This window comes from Podarcis filfolensis (assembly GCF_964270895.1).
Source record: "Podarcis filfolensis genome assembly, chromosome: 2".
NCBI lineage: Eukaryota > Metazoa > Chordata > Lepidosauria > Squamata > Lacertidae > Podarcis > Podarcis filfolensis.
In genome coordinates, this window is record NC_139605.1 from 33,600,190 (window position 1) to 33,624,565 (window position 24,376).

Consider the following 24,376-nt stretch of genomic DNA (forward strand, 5'->3'; position numbering starts at 1 on the left):
ACATTTATTCAGACTTTTCAGATGATCCCTAACAAGATTAAAGTCCCTGACAAGCAGGCAGAGGCAGGCTATTGAAAACAAGGTCATGCTACTTTTTGGTAAGCACAGGAATCAACAAAGATGTTATATAACTTCTATTTATATCCTACTTGCTCACTAGCTGCAGGCATACAAGAGAAGCTGAGGAGGGAATTTAATGAGCTCTCAAGGCTTGCTCACCTTCCCAGGCTGGTAGAGACAGCTTGAGTTTTTCTGCTGGGTTTTTTTTTTAAAGTGCGTCAGCAAATGAAGCTGGTGGCTGGTGGGTGGTGTGGGAAGATGGACTGACTAGTTGCTATGGTTTTTCTATAATTCCCCTCTCTTTCACTTTCTCCCCCCCACCCCCCGTTTTTTTGAGGGTTCCTCACTTCCAGGAGCCTGTAAAACATCCTTGTTTCTCACACCTACATAAAACTCCCTCATTCAGGAAGGAAGTAGGATGTGTGCTGCCTTGTATTGATAGTGCTGCGTGGTTTAAAGGCTCAAGTACTTGTGTGTGGGTATGTGTTTGTGTGGAGCTGTGTTTAAATGTATGAACACAGAGGCTCCGTTTTTGTTTTTTAAAGCAGTGTTGAAATGGTAGCCCCACAACTTGCACATAACCAGAATCATTTGCTGCGTTCTATTAAATGTTTAATCCTCGTAACAGAAGCAGAACTGTAAAGTGTGCTCATTCAGGCTCCAATCAGTTGCTTTAAGGTCTCAGAGTCCTTTTGTCCTTTCCTTCCCCCCATCTCTCCTGTTTGGTTAAGTGCCTCCTTTAAATTGGAGACAATCAGGATTTTAGGTGTGCCTATTGAGGAACCATCAAATGAAATACCATTTTCAGGAATCAAATGTCACAGATGGCCTCATCCGACATCCCTTTTATTGCTTGCAAAGGAAGACAAGTAGCAACCCAAGCCTATCCTTAAACAATTTTGTCCCTTTGAAAGTGTCTGCTTAATCAGGTTTCTTGTTAAAATGTCATGCATCCAGTTCTGATGATTGGCCTTTTGGGAAGCATCAGGAATACAACCGAACTGTGCGTTTGATTCATATTAGAACTTCATACTCTGACTACGTGATGTCCCCATGACACTCTCTGGTTATTTTAAAACCAGATTGTAAGCTTATATTAACTCTTAAGGCACAAAGCAGAAATCCCCAATGAGCTTCCTTTTTAGGCTGAGAAGGATGACTGCCACCAGAACATTTCTTGCTTTTCTGGGGATACTTGAAGAAGAGCAAGGGAATTTAACAATTATTAAGTATATATTAATAAACCATTGGCCAGCAAATGGTTTCAGGCCAAGAAAAGTGCATCTTTGATGTGCCTTGTTGGCTTTGAAAATAGAATTTAATATTTGACAGTTAGCAATGAAGGTTTACTTATCTTAGGGAAAGCATAAAGGGCTGACTCCCATATCTTGATAAACAAGTTTTATGTATGTCCAAAGGGTCTTAGCAGTGATTAATGTGACCAGGTTATGCCCATCCCCTTACAGAAACCCTTTATCCAAGCTAATCCTTTTTCAGATCCTCTTATGATTTGTCTCTGCGCATTTTCTTCAAAATTTAATGGGAACCTAAGGTCCCATTTCATTGATTTGTCTTGAATCTAAAAGCATATACAGTGACTGTACAGGAGAGAAGCAGAATTGCTTCCATAGTCCCTGTTGTCCTCTACCTCCCTGTGTATGGTTTTGTGCCTGTGGGCGCAGAGCCTATGGATGCTTATATGTGAAAAGTATTTATTCAGATTGCATGTTCCATGTAAGTTATTCAAGGGCAAAATACCATGAAAGACATTTTTTATTTTTATTTTGGGGGGAGGGAAATGCATATGACCAAGCGTGAGAAACCCTATGCATGAAATATTCCTAATGAATGTTTCTGTAATCACATTACTGTTCTCTTTATGAAGGAATGTGGATAAATCCTACTGCTCTTACAACATGAGCTTGCAACAAGCAAAGCCTATGCAGTAGCAAACCTCTAATTATCAAGTCCAAGCAAAAACCACACCACCTGATCCAAATTTTCCTGTTTCGTGTGTGTGTGTGTGTTACAGTATAAATAGCTGTAACTGCAGGGCAGACCTGGTTAACAGCTAACTGGGATGATAATGTTCCCCATGTGTATGGCAAATGCGCACACTTCAAGATCTGAGAAAAAACCTGATACGCCACATATATGCAAGAGTAATCCTTAAGCTACCTTTAACTAGTCCATTGCATCTGAAATGTTGGAGTTTTTTTTTTAATATAAAAAAAGTTTGGCCCCTAAACAGTTGAATATGCTTTACCAGTTCAGCAAACCTGCAGCAGCAGAGAGAGGTCCATGCTGAGTGTCCACCTTTTAAACTACGGTTCTCTAGTGTGCTTTGGAATGAAGACATCAATCAGCAAGGCATATGATCTGCTATTCAATACTTCCCTGAATCTTGAAAGGGCAGATTTGTGGCTTCAGTCAACTAAGATGCAACCCTTGACTTATAACTGGACACCAATGTTTATTATTTAGCAACAGCAGCAGTTTGATGGACCTAGATAAGAGGATTAATTAATGTGAATGAGTTCCATTACACTGTGCTTCTTTGCATTGTAAATAACAGGACAGTGGTGAATGGCCAGATGGGGGAATTGATGAAATATGAGGAGGAATAGGAAGATATAAAGGTGAAGCGGGAGATGGCTTGCATTAGCAGATACCGAGGAAATGAAATCTGTTCAAGTCATAAGCTGCAACAGGATGCTATTTAATAATGAGAAGTGCACTTGTGGCAGTTATGCAAAGCAGAATAGGGGTGATAAAGTGAGCAAATAAAGAGAAAAGGAACAAGGAACAAGCAGTTATATCCTTCCCCCCATTATTATTATTATTATTATTATTATTATTATTATTATTTTAGATATTCTGAGTTAGACCAAAAAGTGCAGCTAGGATGGTTGAGTCTGGAAAAGCATGAAAAATGAAATATATAGCGCACTAGGAAAGACACAAGTCTATAGGAAGGTTTGCTTGGTTAAATGGAGTGCAGAGCAGCCTTCCTCAAAATGGTGCCATGCAAATGCTTTGGACTACAATTTCCAACAGTCCTAATGTGCTGGATGGGGATTATGGGAATTGTAGTCCAAAACATCTGGAGGGCATCAGGAGTGGGGAGGGTGGGAGAAAAGCTATGAAAGGCAAGAATTCAAATATGTGAATTACTATGACTTTTCTGAAATTCTGTAGCAATCAATCACAATCATTATCTCAAATGTCCTACCAGAAGAAAGACATTCAGTTTAGAAATGAAAGTGTGCTTGGGCTACATGTGTGTTTACTGATGCCCATTGTTTGTGAAGCATGCCTCATGACCTCTGCACGTCATGTGATAGTTCTTGTTTCATGGCAAATGATTTGGTTGTGAAACAAAATACCATCTGATTATCAGCGGTTCCTCCAAAAGGCAGATTCAATGGCAGCAGGCTTTGCCATATGTCTGGCATTGACTCGTTCTCCCAAGTGTTATCCCCCGTCACCATTGGCATATGGGACTGTACAGTTTTCTTTTAAACGTTTTCTTTTTCTTTTTCTAAAAAGAAAGAAGGAAGGAAGGGAAAAGGCAAGTAAGTTCCAGGGTGAACTTACCAGTCGGAAGTAGAAGGGTTCATGCAGCACCAGAAACAAGATAAAAGGAAGTAAATGTGCGGCTCCAAACAGTGCCTTTAGGGAAACATGGGGAAGTTGTGATTTCCCACTGTTGAAACATGTCAGGACCTTGTTAATAAGAGGAAAAGGAGGAGAGGCAGTAGTAATGTAGGCATAAGTGAGTGTGAGGTGACAAAGAACAGCAGGTGGGCTGAATATGTGACCTCAGCAAAAAGTCTAGAAAGCAGTTTCAACAAGTTGGAATTGGAAAAGGCTGGTCAGTGGCTGCTGCTGCTGCTGCTGCTGAAGCCTTGGAGAAACTCACAGGGGTTTCTTACAAGGGGTTTCCCAGAGTTTTGCTTGTCCACAGTTTTTCTGAGACAACCCTAATTAATAACTGGCAAGATAACAGGGGGATGTTTAGCAACCTTTAAAAAGCAGGCAAGCAAGCAAAAAGAACCACTTGTCTGATGCCATGGTTCAGTACTTCTTTAGAAAAATAAAGGAATAGAGGTGACTGTACTCAGACCTTTCATGCATGGACAAGACTGGACAGTTGATCTCCCTTCTATATATAGAAGGAAGATATGATTACATTAGCTCATAACTCTTTATTGGGGGATAGCTAAAGAAAACATTGAAAACCCTAAGTCTGGCAAGAGGTACAACCTTAGTGCTCCCCTCAATATCCCAGAACCAGAAAAGGTTACCTTCAAGTTGTTGTTGTTGTTGTTGTTGTTACATACCATCCTTCATCTCAGGATCACAGGGCAGTTTACAAAAACACAAAAATACATAGCATAGTAACAATCAAAAACAATACAGTTTGAAAGGTAATGGACTGCATAATTAGCCACAGGCCTGAGAGGAGAAGAATGTTTTTGCCTGGCACCTAAAGATATGTTACAAAGGTGCCAGGTGAGCTTCCCTGGGAAGAGCATTCCATAAGCAAGGGGCCACCACAAGAAAGGCCCATTCTCATGTTTCTTGGTCGCTTCACAGGACAAAGGTGCTTCAAACTTTTGGTTCTTGTTGATACCTAGAAAATAGCACAACATTGCCTCTTAGCATACAGCGTGAAGGAATTAACCCGGGTGGAATTTGCTACTTTAGGACAATCTTCACCCAATGTGAGCTGTAAGCAGAAGTGCCCTATAGGATATACAGTTTTGTGTGTGAAATGTAATGAAACAATATTTAAATCTGAGAAAAGATATAGCTGCCAATAGTATGTGAAATACAGCACAGCTTTCACTGTTTCCTAAAAGGCGATATTCTTTCGGCAGATAAAATCTGACATGAAACACTAGAATGACTTGTGATCTTACTGTGTGCAAGACTATAAACTGTCATTTCCAGAACCGATGTGTTGCAGTTTCTAATATTTGTTCAGTCACTTTAAATAACTTCACTTAGTCTTAGTAGTGCATTTTCCACAAATTTTAATAGGATACAAATTCCAAACTGAAGCAGTTTTTTCGGATGCATACAGTATGAATTATATATTGTTATCGCAGTGTTTTATTTTTTCATCTAGATGTAGTTAACCAGTTACTGCAAGCTAGCTCAAGACAATTCAAAAGAAAGCATCTGATTAAATATTTCAGGCAGAATACAGTCAAACTGATGTTCTGCCTCATAAAAAAAAGTTTTCTTGGAACTGAACAAACCATGCACTCCACCTTGAGCTCCTTGGGAAAAAAAGGTGGAACATAAATGCAATAAATAAGTAATAAATAAAACATGGTCTACTAGCCATTGTTTTAAATTAAACAATTGCACCTTTGTTTTGGTTTAATTGTTTACTTGTGTTTTATCTTGTATTTTATTCTGTGAACCGCCCTGAGATCTTTGGATGAAGGGCAGTATATAAATTTAATAAATAAAATACATTTTTTTTCAGAAAGAAGGTGGTTGCTAGTTGTGTTTTGAGTTGTAGTTCTCTAACAAGTTAACCCAGATCCATTATGGGATTAAACATTTCAATCTTTTTGTTTTAAAATTGTTATGGTCAGTTTATTGACCATGCTGGTATAGCTTTAGAAGCCAGAATAAGTTAACACAGCTACAGAAATAATACATAATATGTGACCACCGTGTAATGGAAGGGAAGCACATAAGCGTTTTAATATTTTGTATGAAATTAGTTAAAAATTTTAGGGTTAAAAATAAGAATGTCTCTATTTTCATCCATGAAATGTTGGAGACATATTTCAAAATCTTTATCTAGCCACCCAGATTCAGCATACTGGAAACAAATCAACATCCAAATAAGGACAAAGGAGCCATAATCTCTGAGCAAATAAAATTAATAGCATGCAGTTTGCTGTGGTTCATGTTTGCTCAGTATTTGTAACCAGCTGCCTTGTTTGAGGAAGGTCTTCTTCTTGGAAATGTCCAGGACATTTTAAACACATGTTCATTATACTTTTGAGGCTGGTTGTGTACGCAGCTCTTTTTACTAGCAGTTAGATTCTCAGTTTTGCAGCTGCATAATGCACCCTGTTATGTTGCTCCACTCCTTGAATTCTTTGTAATAAAGTAGGTAGCCTAATCAGGTTTTACATTTCTTCTTGTCTAGTAATTATTTAATATAATTTATTTGCTGTCTATCTAATTAGAATTAGATTTGTGGACCAGTTTTAAGGCAGCTTCTTTAAACTACTGCCTGCCTGTGCTTGCATTGATAGAGGCTTACTGATAGTATAGGAGCTTAACTTGACTCAGCTGCAGAGCATCTGAAAGCACCTCTGAACATGTGCAGAGTTCTTCCATTACTTTATCCTCCCTTTATCATGTATGTATCTGGGGTCCGGGAGAAACTTCTAGTTTGGGTAGAAGACTGTATGGCTTCCAGGCAAGCTTAAGCATTTTTCCCTGCATTTTTGGAAATTAATTGGTGCATGTCAGGAAAGGACCATGTGTCTTAGGAAGATGGCTGCAGCATCCTCTCCCTTTTGCTCCTTTGGTGCAAAGAATATGAGAATTGACTTTCTAATCACACATTTAAGATTCACCCAGTCCAGCATTCCCAGGGAAGTCTGTACACATGCAGAACAAGTCAATAAATTGTTTGTCCTTAGTATCAAAAATCTCTTCTTCCGAAGCTTCACATAGTATTTGTGACAGCTGCCTTATCTGCCTACACTTCCATAAAGTAAGGGGAAATGATGTTACCCATATTTCAAAGTCACCTTGCCACACAATTTCTCTGGAGAGTGATTAAAGGGCACCGTGCAGGGGACAGCCTTGTGTTCTCTGCATCTCAGAGGATGTATTGCCATCCTCCTCTTCTTTTCCTCTTTTCAATTTGCTTTTCCAATAAATCTGACTTTGTGTCAGTCTGCTGTAGGAGAAGCTGTTGCAACATGAGCCACTGCAGAATGCTAACTAATTTCATAATACTCCGCATAAGGTGACCCACTTACAAGTTCATCCTGCAGTCATGCTTTAAGCTTTGTTCCTGATTTACGTAACAGCATATTGGTTTCATCAGATAGCTGTCAGATGTAGTCCCTGGCTGCTTGCTCTAGCTTCCTCCATGCACACAGTCTTTGATCTGTATTCCACACAGTTTTGGGGAAAATGGTGCTTTATTTGACTTTTCCACATCGAAATGATATGAACACTAAATGTAAGTGAAACACTAACGTTAGGTCTGACTGTGGCTAGAGAATAGCCTTTCCCATGCATCAGCAGCATTCATGCCAGGTTTAAAGAATATTCGCTGTCCCTTCTGAAAGCATCATATGTAGTATATCATATCAAACCAGCAAATTCTGTAAGGTAAGTGATAAACAAACAAACAAAAAATCCCTCTGGCCCAGAAGTGCTATCCCCTAATCCCAGATGTCTTGAGAAGTGACTAAAAATGCCATCTTTTGTAGCCAAACTGACATTTCACATCCTTTGAAGGATCTGCAGTGTTTTCTCAGTATTTCATGATTCGAATATCTCCCTTTCACCAGCAATTATAAGCATAGGACCCTGGGGCCAGCAGCTGGTTTCATAGGAGGATTGCTTTGAAGAGAGGTAAAGGTGGTGGCCAAACCTCCGTTACAAAGTGTATTCCAAATAATACCCATTTCCATAACATTTATTCCCTCATTTCTTGCCCTGAATATTGCAGTTGGGGGCATTTTGATACTCTTCAAGTCACTTGCTTTATTTCATTAACGAAAGCTCAGTCAGTGACTGTGGGGTTCACTCCATGGTATCTATGTTTCATTGATACTGGGTTTTACCATTTAAGGTGTTCTGCATCTCTGTTGTTTCTGTAGCACTCATTCTTCTGCCGACTGACGGAAGATAAAAAGTCAGAAAAATTCTTCAAAGTTTTTTACGACCGCATGAAAGTGGCTCAGCAAGAGATCAAGGCTACAGTCACAGTTAACACCAGTGATTTAGGAAATAAAAAGAAAGATGATGACTCGGACAGAGATGTACCAGCCAGGAAAAGAGGTAATTCTCCAGTGCTCCTTAAAGAAGGATATGAAAATCAAACCCTTCAGTGAATTCTTTTATTGATCCAGTTACAGATAGGTAGCCGTGTTGGTCTGTCATAGTCAAAACAAAAAAATTTTTTTCCTTCCAGTAGCACCTTAAAGACCAACTAAGTTAGTTCTTGGTATGAGCTTTCGTGTGCATGCACACGAAAGCTCATACCAAGAACTAACTTAGTTGGTCTTTAAGGTGCTACTGGAAGGAAATTTTTTTTTTTTTATTGATCCAGAGGTTCTGGTCCACAACATGGAAGTTAAAAATTCAGCCCTACCATGGCACTGCTTTCCTCCTTCATCCATTTGGGATGTGGCAGTTGCTGTAGTGGTGACAGGTATTTTTAGCATTAATGGGCCAGCCAGCTTGAGTAGCTTGACATGTTGCTTAATCCTTGTTTTTAACACTCTGCTCTGCGTGCAATAGGTCTAGAATTCTGTAGCTAAAAACAGACGTCCCATATTCTCTATTTGTAATAAGAGAGGGATTGAGATGGGCACTGGCACTCTCAAACATCTCTTTTCCTTTGGAATCATTATAACGTACATGTCTGATGCATCAGTACATACTGTTTATTGTCAATAACATGACACTGGAAGAAACAGAAAAGGTTGCTTCCTAGTGGCACTTTACATGCCTACGGTCAGGTGTTCTGTTGTGGGGTTGGTGCCCCTCGTGTATAAGATTTGTCAGTGTCAGTTGGCATCAAAATGCCAGCACATATTCTTGCCATTACCCCATATTTAATCAGGATTTACCCTCACTACTGAAAATTCAGTACTCGTTAGAACGCCCTGCTGCTAGTGTCTCGTTTGCAATATCTGAAGAACCTATTTGCATTATCAGTGACCCTGCAGCATGTACTTAGGCACCAGATGCAAGCATTCATGGTTGGGCAGGGGGAATAGCATGGACATGAGTAAGACAGGATCATAGGGACACAGACCAAAGTCCATCTAGCTCAGTATTGTATACACAGTATTTCCCAGCCCTACATGGAGATTCCAAGAATTGAACTTTGGAGCTTCCCCATAAAACTTCTCAAATCCTTTTTTTTTTTTTTTTTTTTTGGCTCTAAATCTCATTTGATTCCTGTACTGTAATGGTGGATGCTTATCTATTCTTTAGGGAACAGCCTTCACATTTACAGAAACGATATTGCTGTGTCTTGTGTAGTAGTATAAACCAAATCAGGCTGCCTCAGTAAAACTTACGGCATTAATTTGGACAACACTTACTACAAAGGTAGATGTGTCAACATGCTGAAAAATGTTGAATTGACTCTGCTTGGTGGTTGTTTGCTAATGGACCTTTGTCTCTGTGTTCTGTAGCTTTGAGAGAACCCATGACCCAAATAACAGAGGAGGTGCGAGATCAGTTGGTTGAAGCCTCTGCTGCTACAAGGAAGGCATACAACACTTACAGGAGGGAAGCTGATCCCGACGACCATTATTCAGCTGCAGATGGCGCACAGTCTGCAGCAGACAAAAACAAAGACGAACTGGAGATGAGTCCTGTTATCACAATAATGCAGCCCATCTTGCGGTTTTTGCAGCTGCTGTGTGAAAACCACAACCGGGACCTGCAGGTAGGCTATGCAGCATCTTCAGGCTCAGCTCTACAAAAAAGGTTTTCTGCCATCCTGTCAGCAGAAAAGCAGACATCTCACTTGAGCTGAGGGCATGGAGACATATGCTACTTTACCCCTAAATGAACAGCAGTGCCTTCCCAAGACATGTTGTTGCCAGCTCATTGAGGAACAAAGTGTTTCTCTGTTGGAGTGTGGTAGCTTGGAACTGAAGCCCATGTGATATCAAAACTGTCCCTTCCTGAGTGGAAACCTGCTAGAGGCAAGGAAGCATGGGGAGATGTTGATTCGTGTTGTTGTTGTTTAGTCGTGTTCGACTCTCCCTGACCCTATGAACCAGAGCATGCCTTGGAAACTCTGACTTTCTTCTCAAAGCTTCTCCTTTTTAATGTCCATGGAGTTTTCTTGGCAAAATACTGAAGTGGTTTGCCAGTTCCTTCTCCAGGTGGATCACAACTCTCGGCTATGACCTGTCCATCTTGGGTGGCCCTGCATGGCATAGCTCGTTATTCAAGCCCCTTCGCCACGACAAGGCAGTGATCCATGAAGAGGGTTGATTCATGTAGCTTCCCTCTAAAGATTATCCCTGATCATCTTGATTCGGTGCGGTTTACTTTGATCTAGGAAGATAGGTCTGTCTACTGTTTTATCTGTGTGGCCCAGTTTTGATTGTGATAATTTCACAGTGCTTAACAATAGATGGGCTGTTTGTTCTGCATTAGGCTTGTTAAAGGTTCCAGGTCTAACCAATGAACTGAAAACCTGACAATATGTTTTCTTTGAAGCTCCACAATCTTCGAGACTGTTTTGAAACATGCAGTGCTGAGATGGTCCAGGACATATTTTCCAGTGCCAAAAGCTATAAGCAAAGCATCTCAAACAAATCTCACAGGCATGAGCTGGGTCATTTATAGTTTTAAGCCTAAAACACTATGAATGGATTCATACAAAGCAGGAGATTTTAAAGACACCCTGGACCCAAATCAGTTAAAATCACAAAGATCAAAAACAGCTCCTTAAAATGAGGAGCATGAAATTGCTTCAGAATTGGCACTGTGTTCTTCCCTGCAGCCTTCCCTGGCCAGTATCCTGGTGGCCACATTCCTAATCACCTGAGGTCCACCCCAGTGACAAGACTCAGGCAGGGAGGCAGGTACACAAAACCAGGTGCATACACTCAAAAGTGGGTGACTGATAGAATACCTAGCAGGGGAAGTGGGATCCTAATAGACCCTCATCAAATTTAGGCTGCTGGTGATGATGGGTTGTAGCCAGATGTGTTCTTCCATTCACTGAAGGCTTGATTCAGCAGAGGCTTCAGTGCATGGAACAGGGAAGAAGGCAATTTTTAAAAATATACCCTCACACACCCATCTCATGCTTTTCTGGATGGTTTTTCTAACCCTCTGGAACAGATTTTTTGGGGCGGAGTGGTGGTGGCTAAAGACTGAAGGGTGCGGTCAGCCAGAAAACCAGCCAGCTCCCTGCTTCCATTCATGGGAGTTTCCCCTTTTATCAGAGAGCCCTCCATGAACAAGACACTGTTGAATATAACCCAAATATGGCGAATCCATGCCTTAGATGTGGTGGACTAAGTCAGGATCTCATTGTTGCACACCCAGTTATCCCGCTCATCCAGGATCAAATGCTTTCCAGTTACCAACAGGGCATTAAATGGCAGCAATGGGCAAGAAACATTGCCCTCAGACTTCCACTGCTGGAAGGGGATAAGAGAATAGCATAAAGATGTCTGATCTCTCTTTCCATCTTCAGGCTTGCTTGTCTCTCACATCTCTATCTTCCCCTATCCCAGATACCAGCGTAATTTCATCTGTCTCCCCATGTCATAGGCAGACATGTGACAAGATTTCATAAGGGGCAGAATAGTAGAAGAACAAGCCTCTGGGGTTGGCAGTGAGCCTTGGCACGTGTCCAAAAATGCTCGCCCCAGATGCTGACTTAGGAACAAAGATACTTAGCAAGCATGAGGGAAAAATAAAAGAATTAAGCTCAAAGAGGGAATTTCTAACTGTAATTTCTAGCTGTAATCTGCAGGAACTTTGAGTGGGTGGAATGAAAACTTGTTGCTCTTTATAGATCAAAGACAACTAACTAAAAGGAAAGTTTTGAGGGGAGAGAAATGAGTGTAATTGACCTATAGGCACTTGCAAAACATTACAAAAGTCAAAAGCCCTAAATATTTATCTATGGGTGTGTTCAGAGGCTTAGATCACACTGAGATCATGTTCATTATTTCTTTTAGAAAGTGATGTGTGAATGGAAAACTGTGTGAATCTGCTGCAAAAATAAATAAATCACATTTTGATTTCTTTTGACCAGCATCAATGTTCAAAAATGAAACTGAACTTTCCCCTCTCCATTATTTCATATTCATCTACAGAATTTCCTGCGTTGTCAAAACAACAAGACAAATTACAACTTAGTGTGTGAGACTCTGCAGTTTCTGGACTGTATCTGTGGAAGCACAACTGGAGGACTTGGACTTCTTGGGCTGTACATTAATGAGAAAAATGTAGCATTGATCAACCAGACACTGGAAAGTTTGACTGAGTACTGCCAGGGACCATGCCATGAAAACCAGGTAATCCAGTTATTGCAGTAGAAAACGTGACGTAGTCACAAAATTGGGAATCTCATGTACAATCTGGAACCCTAAGAACTTATCACAGAACCGTTGGAAGGGACCTCAAAGGGGTATCCATTCCCATACCACCAATCGTTCCAAAGTGTGCTGCTTAACTACAACACCCCAAAGAAATCAGAAATGAGAAGTCTAGAACAGAGCATCCTCATCAGTGAGAACCCCCAACTCTTTCTTAGAGCAGGCAAATAGCTGCTCTCAGCATGAGACTCTAAAAATACCTTGGTGCAAATAGAGAATAGTTGGATTTGTAGTAAGGTAACAAAAGGGACGCGGGTGGCGCTGTGGTCTAAACCACAGAGCCTAGGCTTTGCCGATCAGAAGGTTGGTGGTTCGAATCCCCACGACGGGGTGAGCTCCTGTTGTTCGGTCCCAGCTCCTGCCCACCTAGCAGTTCAAAAGCACGTCAAGTGCAAATAGATACCGTATTTTTTGCCCCATAGGACGCACCTAGTTTTTTGGGGGGGAAATAAAGAAAAAAAATTATTTCCCCCCCCCCCAGGTGCGGGGCTGGGGAAGCCCGAGCTTCCCCCGACCCCAGCCCCCAGAACAGGCTGCTATCTGCAAGCTGTGGGAGAGCTGCGCTAAGTCGCGCAGCTCTCCCACGGCTAGCGGAGGACTGCGCGAAACCCGAAGCTTGGGGCGTGCTGAGCTCAGCGCACCCCAAGCTTCTGGGTGCCGGCAAGCTCTCCGCTAGCCGTGGGAGAGCCCTTCATTTTTGGAGGGGAAAAAGTGTGTCCTATAGGGCGAAAAATATGGTAAATAGGCAGTGCTCCGGCGGGAAGGTAAACGGCGTTTCCGTGCGCTGCTCTGGTTCACCAGAAGCTGTTTAGTCATGCTGGCCACATGACCCGGAAGCTGTCTGCAGACAAACACCGGCTCCCTTGGCCTATAGAGCGAGATGAGCGCCGCAACCCCAAAGTCGTTCATGACTGGACTTAAATGTCAGGGGTCCTTTACCTTTAACAAAAGGGAAGCCCAGTAGTTTAGCTTACTATGAGCTGCAATGAAAGTAGCATTAAGTAGAATGCTCTGTGAGCATTTTGATATCTCTTTGCTCAATGGGACACTTTCCCCTCCTCCTGCCCCTGTCCCCCCCCCCCCCCGGCTCAATCTATTCTGGGGTTTTCTCCAACTTTCTTGAGCAGGTTTTGGGACAACATGGGATACACACATGGAGTGGAAAGGGAAGAAATTCCTTTGCATTAGTGTAATAATTTAGTTGAATTCTTCCCTATGGAACTCTTCATGGGAGTGGTGGGCAGAGAGAGACTTAACAGGCCTTTGGGAAGAAAGGTTATGTTTTCTGGTTAGCCACTTAAAAAAGGTTTATTGTTTTTACGTTTCTTTCTCCCCTGTGCAGAACTGCATCGCGACTCATGAGTCCAATGGTATAGATATAATTACAGCATTAATTCTCAATGATATCAACCCTCTGGGAAAGAAGCGGATGGATCTAGTATTAGAACTGAAGGCAAGTGGATACTCAACTCTGAAGATGGATGGTAGTATCACAATGAAAAAGCAAAAGCTTCTATCCAGATAATTCTAGCAGGCTCCTTGAGTGCCCTGGGCTGTTTGCTATCACATGGGATTTTTTTTTTTAAGAAATCATTTTAAAATAAAGACTTCATAATATTTTATTTCAAACAGCTTGCCTGTTCTTAATTTAAGATATGGAATGTATTTCATACATTCAAACCTTAATTTCAAAGAGAACATGAAGTACAATTACTTAGCTATGATACTGTAACTTGCAAAATTATTTCAGCCTGTTAAGGGGGTTAGGACATGTGATCAGAGCTGTATACATAACCAGTCCTGTGACAGAAACCATCAGGTGGTCTCATGCACAGCTGTCCTGCAATTTAAGGCAGAATATAGATGTTGAGGGAACAGGACAAAGGGGCCAGTCATCTATTGATCAATAGCTACTTTGGGCAAGCCATCCAGTGTTGATCCTGATCCATTGGTTAGGCTCAGCTTTGTTGCAATTAAATCAGTGGAGCCTCTACTCTGCTGGACATAGTTGCTGACCTTGCTGCCAGCATCGACTTCTGCATTGTGAATTTAACATAATTTTTATATACAGAATTTAATATAGGGGGGACTTCCAGTGCTAATTGCAGTTGGGAGAAGCAAGACGATAGGAAAGGAAAAAGTCCCATTGAGTCCCCTCACGCTATATTAGAGATGGGTCAGCTACCATCTGTGTCTAGTGTTGCAGTGTGCTGTGCATACCCAATATTACAGGAGGTGTAGAGTGATCCTGTAGTTTCTTGTGAAATACTGTGGTTTGATGTATTCTCTCCCCACCCCCAAAAGAAATCCAGCTTCAGTCTGATTTGAAACCATATCAGGAAACCAAGCAGGCAATTTACACCATGGAAAAAACACCTGTGCCCACTGAAGCAGACAGGCAGTGGGTGGCATGGATATATACCAAAGCATACTGATGTGTACAGCAAAGTTCAATTGTGACTTGAAATGCAGTAGGGAGAAAGCTACCTCACTGTGTCCTAAGGTGGTAATGTATACACAGTCTCACCTGATTTCAACCAGTTTGCGGTTCTTTATATTTTTCCCCTTTCAAGCTCAGCTGCCATCAGTATTCTTTCAGCTCACAGGTTAACAGATAGGTTGTTTTGCTTTTGTTTTTAAAAATCTTTTAATGTATAAATATCTATACTTCCACATATTTAGGGAGTGCCCCAAATGCAAAACAACAACACACACAAAAAACCATTCCCTTATTGTTTATAGTGGTCCTATTCTGCTTCCAAATTGATAGACACTTGACTTCACAGTTTAAAAGGAGAAAAGATGCAGCTATCTTTTGTGTGTTGCCTGAAACCTACTTTCATTGTATTTATGTATCTAAATGACATCATTGCTTCTTAGTAGAAATCGTGTTAGATTTCAACTTTATGATACCTTGCGGTCTTTCACATTTACTCATCTTCGTTGCTTTGACAGGTTTATGCAGCTGGAAATAGTCACATAGATCTGTGGGTTGTCTTTTTCACTTCTTTCCGTTTTTATAACACATTCAACTATTCATCAGATATCTTTCTTTGACTTTTACCAGAACAATGCCTCTAAGTTACTCTTGGCAATAATGGAAAGTAGGCACGACAGTGAGAACGCAGAAAGGATCCTGTATAATATGAGACCCAAAGAATTGGTACGTTTCCAAGGATACGCCTCCAAATTTTCAGGGGTTGTGGTGGCAAAGGCGAATTTGGCAGTATGCAATAATCTTGCTGCTGATTGGGTGGCTAAGTTCATACTAAGTTCAGGATCTAAGTAAAGTAATTACTTCTACTCACTGAACTCTTGAAGTGGACTGCAAAGATGTTGGGGGAGTTCATAAGCACACGGGTCAGTTGAGGATGGGGAAATGAATTTTTCCAAGTGAGATTAAAAAGTAAAAGAGTGCATCCAGAAAGCACTGTTTGTGCAGCATCAGAGCCTATAAGGATTTGGAAGATTTGAGAAGCATTGTTGTACAGTTCTCTTCTGACAAATTCCTGTGAAATTATCTCCCGTGCAACTTGGGGCTAAGAGCTCAGTGGCTCTTGGCAGCCTGGAAAGCTATGGTGGTCCACTCTGCCTGCTTCTTTGAAGATCAGATAGCAGAGGGAGGGAAAACATCTGAGGTTCCATGACGGTCCTCTCTGCATCCTCAAATTTATTTTGATGTAACTGCTAATCAGCTGTTTAGTAGTATGGCTGCTTAATTTGCAAGTGAGTCATTGAGATATCACAAATGGATAGTTGGCAACGCTGTAAAAAAGAAATGAAAACCTTGCAAGCGTGAAGTGCACTGATCCATCAACACCCATATGAAAACATCCTGTGTTGATGAGGGGTGACAGTGTTTGGATTCAAATAATCTATCACAACTAGATATCAATTTGACGAGTTGAGACAAAAGCCATTTAACAGTTTCTAAGCGTTTTGTTCCATCCAGCATTAATAAATAGCAAAACATCAAGCCTGGGATTCCAAAGTGCAGGGCTGAAAGTCTATAAACTCGCCACATTGTGCCTTGGTTATGGCAGTAGTCCGAGACGGGTGTGTGATGCAATGTATTTATTATCCAGCAACAAAGGGGTGAGCTGGGGATAAAGTTTCAGTCTTTATTTTGGCTCCTATTCCACTGAGTCAAGTGATTCGTAATGTAGACTCAATTTGACAGCAAATACCAGCTGCTTCAAAGACAAAACAAAACGGAAAAACCAACCTTTTTATAACTTGAAACGGAGACCTCTACTTCAGGAGGGAGGGAGGGAGCAATAAATGTGAAATTCCTTTAGAGGAGTCGTCCACTGGCAGTATGTTTTGGCTTTGGCCTTGGTATTTCTGTCTCTCACACCACCACCAACACCACAGTTTTGAATGTTGTATTTATCTTTTCTCCCCAGGTTGAAGTGATTAAGAAGGCTTATCTGCAAGGTGAAGTTGAGTTTGAGGATGGAGAGAATGGTGAAGATCTTGCTGCATCTCCTAGAAATGTGGGGCATAATATTTACATATTAGCCCATCAGGTACAATTGCATTTATGCAAGGAGAATTTTGTGGCACATTCTACGAGTAGCAGGGCCCTATACCCAAATATAGGCATGGCCATGTGCAACCTATCGTTTAGGCTCAAGTGCACAGATTCAGGAAATCTGATCTCTGTTGGGACAGCCCAGATGTGCTGATTCTGCACACTGATCATGTTTTCATACACAAATGACCAGGAGAGTCATGAGGTCAGCATAGATTCATTCCACTGGCAGAAATGTTGCATGAAGTTTCACAGACTGGTGCCTCCCATTGGTGCTGTTTGTCCTAAATTTCTGATTTACCACTGAAATGCCACATCTGTAACTTAGGGAGCACATGCTCAAAACAGCTTTAGGTTACTCCAGGAAAAAAAATTATTGTCAGTTACCCTGACCAGCCAGCACCTGGAAGAGTGCAAAGAAAATGCAAGTACATTTTCATTGAGATGCAGGCCGCTATCACCAAATGTACTATTCATTTATTTTAGCTCGCTCGTCATAACAAAGAGTTGCAGAACATGTTGAAGCCTGGAGGTCAAATTGATGGAGATGAAGCTTTGGAATTCTATGCTAAGCACACGGCTCAGATTGAGGTAAAGGCTACAGGAAATTCTGGGTAATCTTCGCTGTGCCAGTCCAAGGAAAGATAAAGCAATAAATTGTTTTAAAATTAAGTGGTAACACCAGCAGAAGTGTCCTGTGCAAACAATACAATGCACATGTACTACATCAAAAACAACTTGCACCTATGGAGTATTATAGCAAATACAATGCTATCCAATATGTTCTAAACTGGCTTATATTCCATCCTCTTTTGAATTTAATTGAGTTTGCCAATTCTTTTCTAAATCAAACATTTTTTAAATTTAAAAAAATGGTCCTTGTGGTGAGCTTTAGAGAAGACGGATTAGCCCTGTGGATCTTAGCTACATAGATCTGTGTAACTGTAGTAGAGATATACGCACAAAATTTCATACTGTGACATATCCCCCACTTAAGCAGGGGAAGGACTGTTTGGCTTGATTTGTTCTGGGTAAACACTGTTCACTGAGGAGTAAGTGTTGGAGACCTTTGCTATATTTGCAAATAGTGAATGAATACCAGAACCAACCTGTATCCCAGCAGAACCATTGCCCTATCTCAGATCCCAATGAGCAGTCCTTCTTTGTGATTGTACTCACTAGGACAGAGATCTGTCACCTTCCCCCACCCCCACCCCCACTGACATTGCAGTCATTTTGTCCTGGTATCCATGGGAGTATTGGCACCTCATTTTTTTTTAAAAAAAGCACTGCTAATGAGAGACATGGCACAGTGTTTCATCTTCTCGTATCTGTTCTTCTGTTTTTAGAAATTCTAAATGAAAACCTTTTTTTTATCTCATCTCTTACGGATGTTTTCATTGTTCTAAGTTCTGATGAGAATATCATTCAAAAACAGAGAGAGAAAGGTCCTTAGCTTTCAGGACACCAAATAACCATTAACTCATTTTTTTAATAGAAACATAATTTAACCACCCTGGACTGTTAAATTTGCCTAACAAAAGGAATAGTTGGCCATCAACCATAATGATATATGTATATACCCAGCTTTTTGGACTTGAAATGTTACTGAAACAAAAGGGAGAGACCTACAGTAAATGGTGTTACGCTAATGGAAATCATGAAGTATTTTTGTGAGGAGAGTAGCAGGTCTACTGCATAAGTGAGGTTCTGATAAAGGAAGAGTTTGCATCGTGGGGGATGATACATGCTCATTTTAAGGGGCAGCCATACGAAGTAATACTTAAATCCTCTCTTCTATAGATTGTTAGATCAGATCGCACCATGGAGCAAATAGTTTTCCCTGTGCCCAGTATATGTGAGTTCCTCACGAAGGAATCTAAACTACGGGTGTACTATACTACCGAGAGGGATGAGCAAGGCAGTAAGATAAATGACTTTTTCCTGAGATCAGAAGACCTCTTCAATGAAATGAACTGGCAAAAGAAACTCAGAGGTAAACTGGATTGCTGCCAAAGGCGATTTTTCAAGATACTAATTCTTGATCTGGGAGACTGCAAAATTCTTCTCTGTGTCAGAGAAGCAATTTCAGCCTCTGGGGAATTTTATCCTCACACAAAATTATTCTCCATGTAATTTTGCTTTCAGTATCTTAAATATTTTCAGAAAGACTTGGTTTAATCATTAGCTGTGCATATTGTTGTGTGTTTCCAGCATTACATTTCCTGATTACTATTGTGAAAACAAATGCTTTGAAGCAGCCAGAAGATTATGCAGATGGATATCATTGGGAAGGGAATGGCCAGCCATTAATCTTAGGGGCAATTTGCCCTAGGTTCCTTGTCAGATATGTTACATAAGGACTAAACTAGACATGACACAGGAGATCTGTGTTCACAATCTCCTGTGGGGTTTTGCTTTGGTTTTTACTTCAAGCAGCTGCATTGAGATGCTAATTTGGGGAAGTAGCTCTCTGAGAAAGTGTGCTGCACCCTTTTCTGCACTATTTCCTGGATGCAGACCTCTTAATGTACAAAGCTACTATCAGCTCAGAGTGGAGTTTGGGGAGAGAATATAGTACAGATTGCCTGCAGGGCTAATAGCAACTCCAGCTGTCTCACAGTGCTGCTCCTCTGACCAAATTAGCATTAAAATTACATATGTATATAATCACAGGAGACGCTTATCACCGTTCTCCTGCATCATGCCTATGCTCGTGCCCATGTTCAAACTACAAAAGCTCACATCTGTGACTATTGTTTTTGCAGCTACATCATTTCAGCTGATATAGTGGCGAAAGGAGAAGAACTTGTAAATAAGAACCAAACATTACATTCAGCAATACTGGCCTTAGGTAGGCAGGAAGTCGAAACCTCTGAGACAGCTGCATCTGCTTGGCACAATGGTCCACTTATATCTTGGTTGCTTTCTCAGTTTGAGGTTATGACATTTTCTAAAGCTCACATTCCACTGCATCATTTTGAAGTTTGGCAGTGTAATGATCGGGGACCAAACTTGATGTGACATTAAACCTATAAGATATACTTGATGTTTGTTTACTAAATAGCTTGAGTGGGGAAGGGTGATCTAGAGCAGCATGGAAGCCGAGGGATATTATTCCCCTGCCACAGTTTGGATTGCACCACTGTCCCTACACAGCCGCAGAATAGCATCTGTGGCTGGGTGACCCTGAGCAGGACCATTAACAGGACTAAAGGGTCAAATCTTCTCTTGTCCTCCATCCTGAACGTTGTGGTCCCAATCTGGTCCCACAGCTACCATTTAGTAAAGAGAAACCAGTCACGCATTAAATGCATAATGCAATTATCTGGTTTAGCTCTGAAGCCACCATTTCCACTGCAGAGAATAAAGACTGGAAATGAAAATGAGGGTGTGCCGGTCTCAAAAGTTCATACAGTGCAGAGTGCCATGGCATGCAGTCAGCACATTCTGACCTTTTTGTGTTTTTTAACGCACGATCAACTTTTGCTCTCCTGGTGCTTGTAAACCAAGTGTTTATATAAAAAGTTGGTTTCTGTTCAGTATGGCCTTTGATCTGAAAAAAAGGTTCTCTAGGAAGCAAATGCCCTGAACTTATGGACTCTGCAAACAACAATTAAAGCACAAACTTTAAATCAAACAATAAAGATTACTACAGTTCACAGTGTGTGATTCTAGGAAAAGTTGGCAATACAATGATCTCTGTTGATTTATTCATTGTTAGGGGCAATCTTGTACTTTGAATCCCTTGTAAACATTTTTATTTTTTATTTTTTGCAGCTCAGCATATACTGTACTGGTGCTCGCGCAACATGTCCTTCTGGAGCAGTATTTCCTTTAACCTTGCAGTCCTTATGAATCTTTTGGTAGCATTTTTCTATCCTTTTAAAGGAGTCAAAGGAGGTACTAGTATTTCAAAGTTATAAAATGTAGTTTCTTACAAAAATCAAAGCACAATGCAGGTGGGCGGCGGCGGCTAACTTAAGCATCTTAGTATTGGTGAATTTTTATCAGTTGTATTATTAAGCACACTCTATATCTCAAGGGATATAGGGGTGGTGCTGTGGTCTAAACCACTGAACCTAAGGCTTGCTGATCGGAAGGTCGGCGGTTCGAATCCCTGCAATGGGGTGAGCTCCCATTGCTTGATCCCAACTCCTGCCAACCTAGCAGTTCAAAAGCACATCAAAGTGCAAGTAGATAAATAGGTACTGCTCTGGTGAGAAGGTAAATGGCATTTCCGTGCGCTGCTCTGGTTTCCAGAAGCGGCTTAGTCATGCTGGCCACATGACCCAGAAAAACTGCCTGCAAACAAACACCGGTTCCCTCGGCCAGTAAAGCGAGATGAGCGCTGCAACCCCAGAGTCATTCGCGGCTGGACTTAACTGTCAGGGGTCCTTTACCTTCACCTTTACATCTCAAGCAGTGTGTCAGATTAGGATCTGGGAGAAGTGTTGGCTCTCAAAATGCACAGCTCTAAAGGTGTTTAATCTCAAAATGCAAATTTTAATATTCATTTTGATGTTTTTGAGCAAAGAGCATGCATGCTATTCCAGATGGTACACTTCAAGTTAGACTGGAAGCTGCAAATTTCCCTACTTAAAAATGGTTTCAGCAGTTCCTTGCCTCAGGGAACCCTGAGGATGGTAGCTGTATAAAACAGATCCCAGATTCAGAATTTTCACCAGTCTCACAAAACTAGAGTCCCCAGGAGTTTTTGGAGGACGTCATGACCATTAAACTAGTATGGAACCAATCTGTATCTGCAGTGTATATCTGCCGCAAGAGAGCAGAATATCACGGAAAGTTATGTTCTGAGTGCACTCCATAAATACTTCAGCCAATGGCTATGGAATGGATGTTAGGTTCATTAATATAGCCTGTGATGTTAGAGCTGCATCCTACCAGCTTTGCTCCACTGCAGCTACTTTGTAAACTTAAAATAAGGGTGCTTCACAATGCATGTTGCCGTTAAGTCACATTTCTATGTGGCTTATTGGGAAAGAGAAGTAAGAACATGCTTTTGCATCAATGTTGGTGTGATTTATAATCCATTTCAACTGGAGTTGAGCTCCAAGTTCAGTTGGAGTTTTATTAATATGACAGCTTTCACATTTTAATGCAGGTTTCTATCCATTATTTTGTATTAATTTATTAATTGGTATATTTATATGAGACCATTCAGCACAAGGTTCCCATTACTGAGACTTGAAAAGATAATGAGCAGAAATGGTAGAAAGAAACCAAAACCAGGTCTTTAAACACACACACACACAATTTTCGCCACCATTTGACTTATGGGCCATTGACAAGTAAGCTAGTTCTCACATGTGGAAGTGGGACTTCACCAATTTTGGCCATGGAAGGAGAAAGTGTTGAGTGCTCACAAACTGGCAACGAGGGACCCTTGCAATGAGAACTTTGGTATTGCAATAATTGCTTCATATTATTATTTTAAGCACTTTCCCTTCAAGGTGTAACGTTTGTGAAACTATACAAAAGCCTGTTTACAAGGCGGGGAGAGAAGTAGGGTGAGGTGAGTTCATGCCCCACTTTCAGTATAACTCCAATTCCCTTAAAATGATGGCAAGCAACCGTGTATCTCTAATGTCAGGTGATTTCTATTGGATCCCCATAGGACACATTCCTAGCTAGGTTTTCAAGATAGTTATTTAAAATGAGAAGAGTATTTTGACTGATGTTGGCTACCGCATTGGAGTTCATGTCGGATGTTTTCTGAAACAGGAACAGGAGCAACAAAAGTGCGCTGTTTGCGCCAGGGCCATTTCAGACTGATCAGTGACTAACCACAACAGACTTTTAAGTATAATTTACTTAGGAGTCCGCAGTACTCAGTCACTTATCAGTCTGAAAACAGTAAGGTCTAGACAAAAAGGTTAATAAGCAATACTTAATGTGTATATCAGAATATGGCATTTCCTAGGGTAGTTTTGAAAATTTTGTGTCAGGTGGGTAGGGATGCTGCCAAACCAGGGCAGTTAAATTCCCCCCTCCCTAGATAGTTTGTCTGGGGGCTGTGGGGAAGGCTGGTGCATGTTTACTATAATCTACTGCTTAGTTTTTTTATGCCTTGCTCTGTTGCCTATGCCAGTCTGTAAGCTAAAGATGCTGTTTGCTGGCATATTTCAAATTGATATTGTTTGAGATATTGTTCTTAGCGGCCCAGGGGGCTTTGTGGAGCAAGCAGAATAAATTTTAAACTGAATAAACAATGAACTGTCTTTGGGTGTCTTCCTCTCCTCAGGTACGTTGGAGCCCCACTTGTCAGGCTTACTTTGGACAGCCATGCTGATATCATTTGCCATAGTTGTTGCCTTACCTAAACCCCACGGCATTAGAGCCTTAATAGCTTCCACAATACTGCGGCTAATATTTTCTGTAGGCTTGCAGCCAACATTATTTCTTCTGGGGGCTTTCAATGTAAGTATCAGATAGAAATCTCTCTGAAATGTTCTTGCCCTGCACCATGAAATATTCTCTACATGCTTGTATGTTAAAAATTCATTGTTCTGCCATAAATCATTAATCATAAATCGTTAACAACAACCCCCCCCCCAGGGTTTCAACCAATTGTGGCTAACCTACAGCCTTCCAGATGTTGCTCCCGATCATCCCTAACCACTCACTGTGGATGATGGGAACTGTGGTTCTGTAAGGTCTGGAGAGTCACCGGTTAGCTACCCCAGTTTAAAAGAAGAATGCTGGAACTGGTGTGTTGTGTTGTGTTGTGTTGTGTTGTGTTGATAGGTTTTCTAAAATATGCTCAAGAACGAATGTTCTCCAGGCATTCATCTTCTGTCCTGTGCTCCACAGGTTTGTAACAAAATAATATTTCTGATGAGTTTTGTTGGTAACTGTGGAACATTCACTCGAGGATACAAAGCCATGATCTTGGATGTGGAGTTCCTTTATCATCTACTATATCTTCTTATTTGCGCAATGGGGCTTTTCGTTCATGAATTTTTCTACAGCTTGCTGGTAAGCGTTTAATCCCAACAATTTATATTTTTTACTGTAGTTGATGACTGTAGATATTAGCGACCCTGAATGATGCTAAATGGGTTTAAGCTGACTTTCAGATGCTTCTCAGCACCAGCAATGGCAGAAAGCAGCTCGGAAATTCAACTGCCCCTCCACTTTCCAAACAAATACTCAAAGGGACAAGAGAAGGTTTTAGGTTAGACATACCAGATTTTCAAGAAATCATTGACAGTTACCAAAACAGCAAAGATATTCAGCATGTGATCTGGTCACGTACTTCACAGCAGTTAACAAGTGTTTACATAAGCAAAGGCAGTTCAATGTGAAATAAACCTTTTACATGTGACTACAAAGCAGCTCGCTTTTATGTCCTTGATCTGCACGCACGGAACCTCATTTTTATTCTAAGCCAGAG

At 41.1% G+C, this 24,376-nt stretch overlaps 1 protein-coding gene across 8 annotated transcripts in view; it reads left to right on the forward strand.

Moving 5' to 3' along the window:
• Positions 1-24,376, forward strand: part of ITPR1 (inositol 1,4,5-trisphosphate receptor type 1) — a 199,790-nt gene that overhangs the window by 140,427 nt on the left and 34,987 nt on the right. For all 8 annotated transcript variants that reach the window (XM_083600272.1, XM_083600277.1, XM_083600270.1 and 5 more), the window contains 11 exons: positions 7,938-8,118; positions 9,486-9,742; positions 12,144-12,344; positions 13,768-13,878; positions 15,493-15,588; positions 16,832-16,954; positions 17,446-17,550; positions 18,763-18,955; positions 20,740-20,862; positions 23,225-23,400; positions 23,794-23,958. In XM_083600272.1, the coding sequence (XP_083456398.1) occupies positions 7,938-8,118; positions 9,486-9,742; positions 12,144-12,344; positions 13,768-13,878; positions 15,493-15,588; positions 16,832-16,954; positions 17,446-17,550; positions 18,763-18,955; positions 20,740-20,862; positions 23,225-23,400; positions 23,794-23,958 (1,731 nt within the window). The remainder of the gene's footprint in view (positions 1-7,937; positions 8,119-9,485; positions 9,743-12,143; positions 12,345-13,767; positions 13,879-15,492; positions 15,589-16,831; positions 16,955-17,445; positions 17,551-18,762; positions 18,956-20,739; positions 20,863-23,224; positions 23,401-23,793; positions 23,959-24,376) is intronic.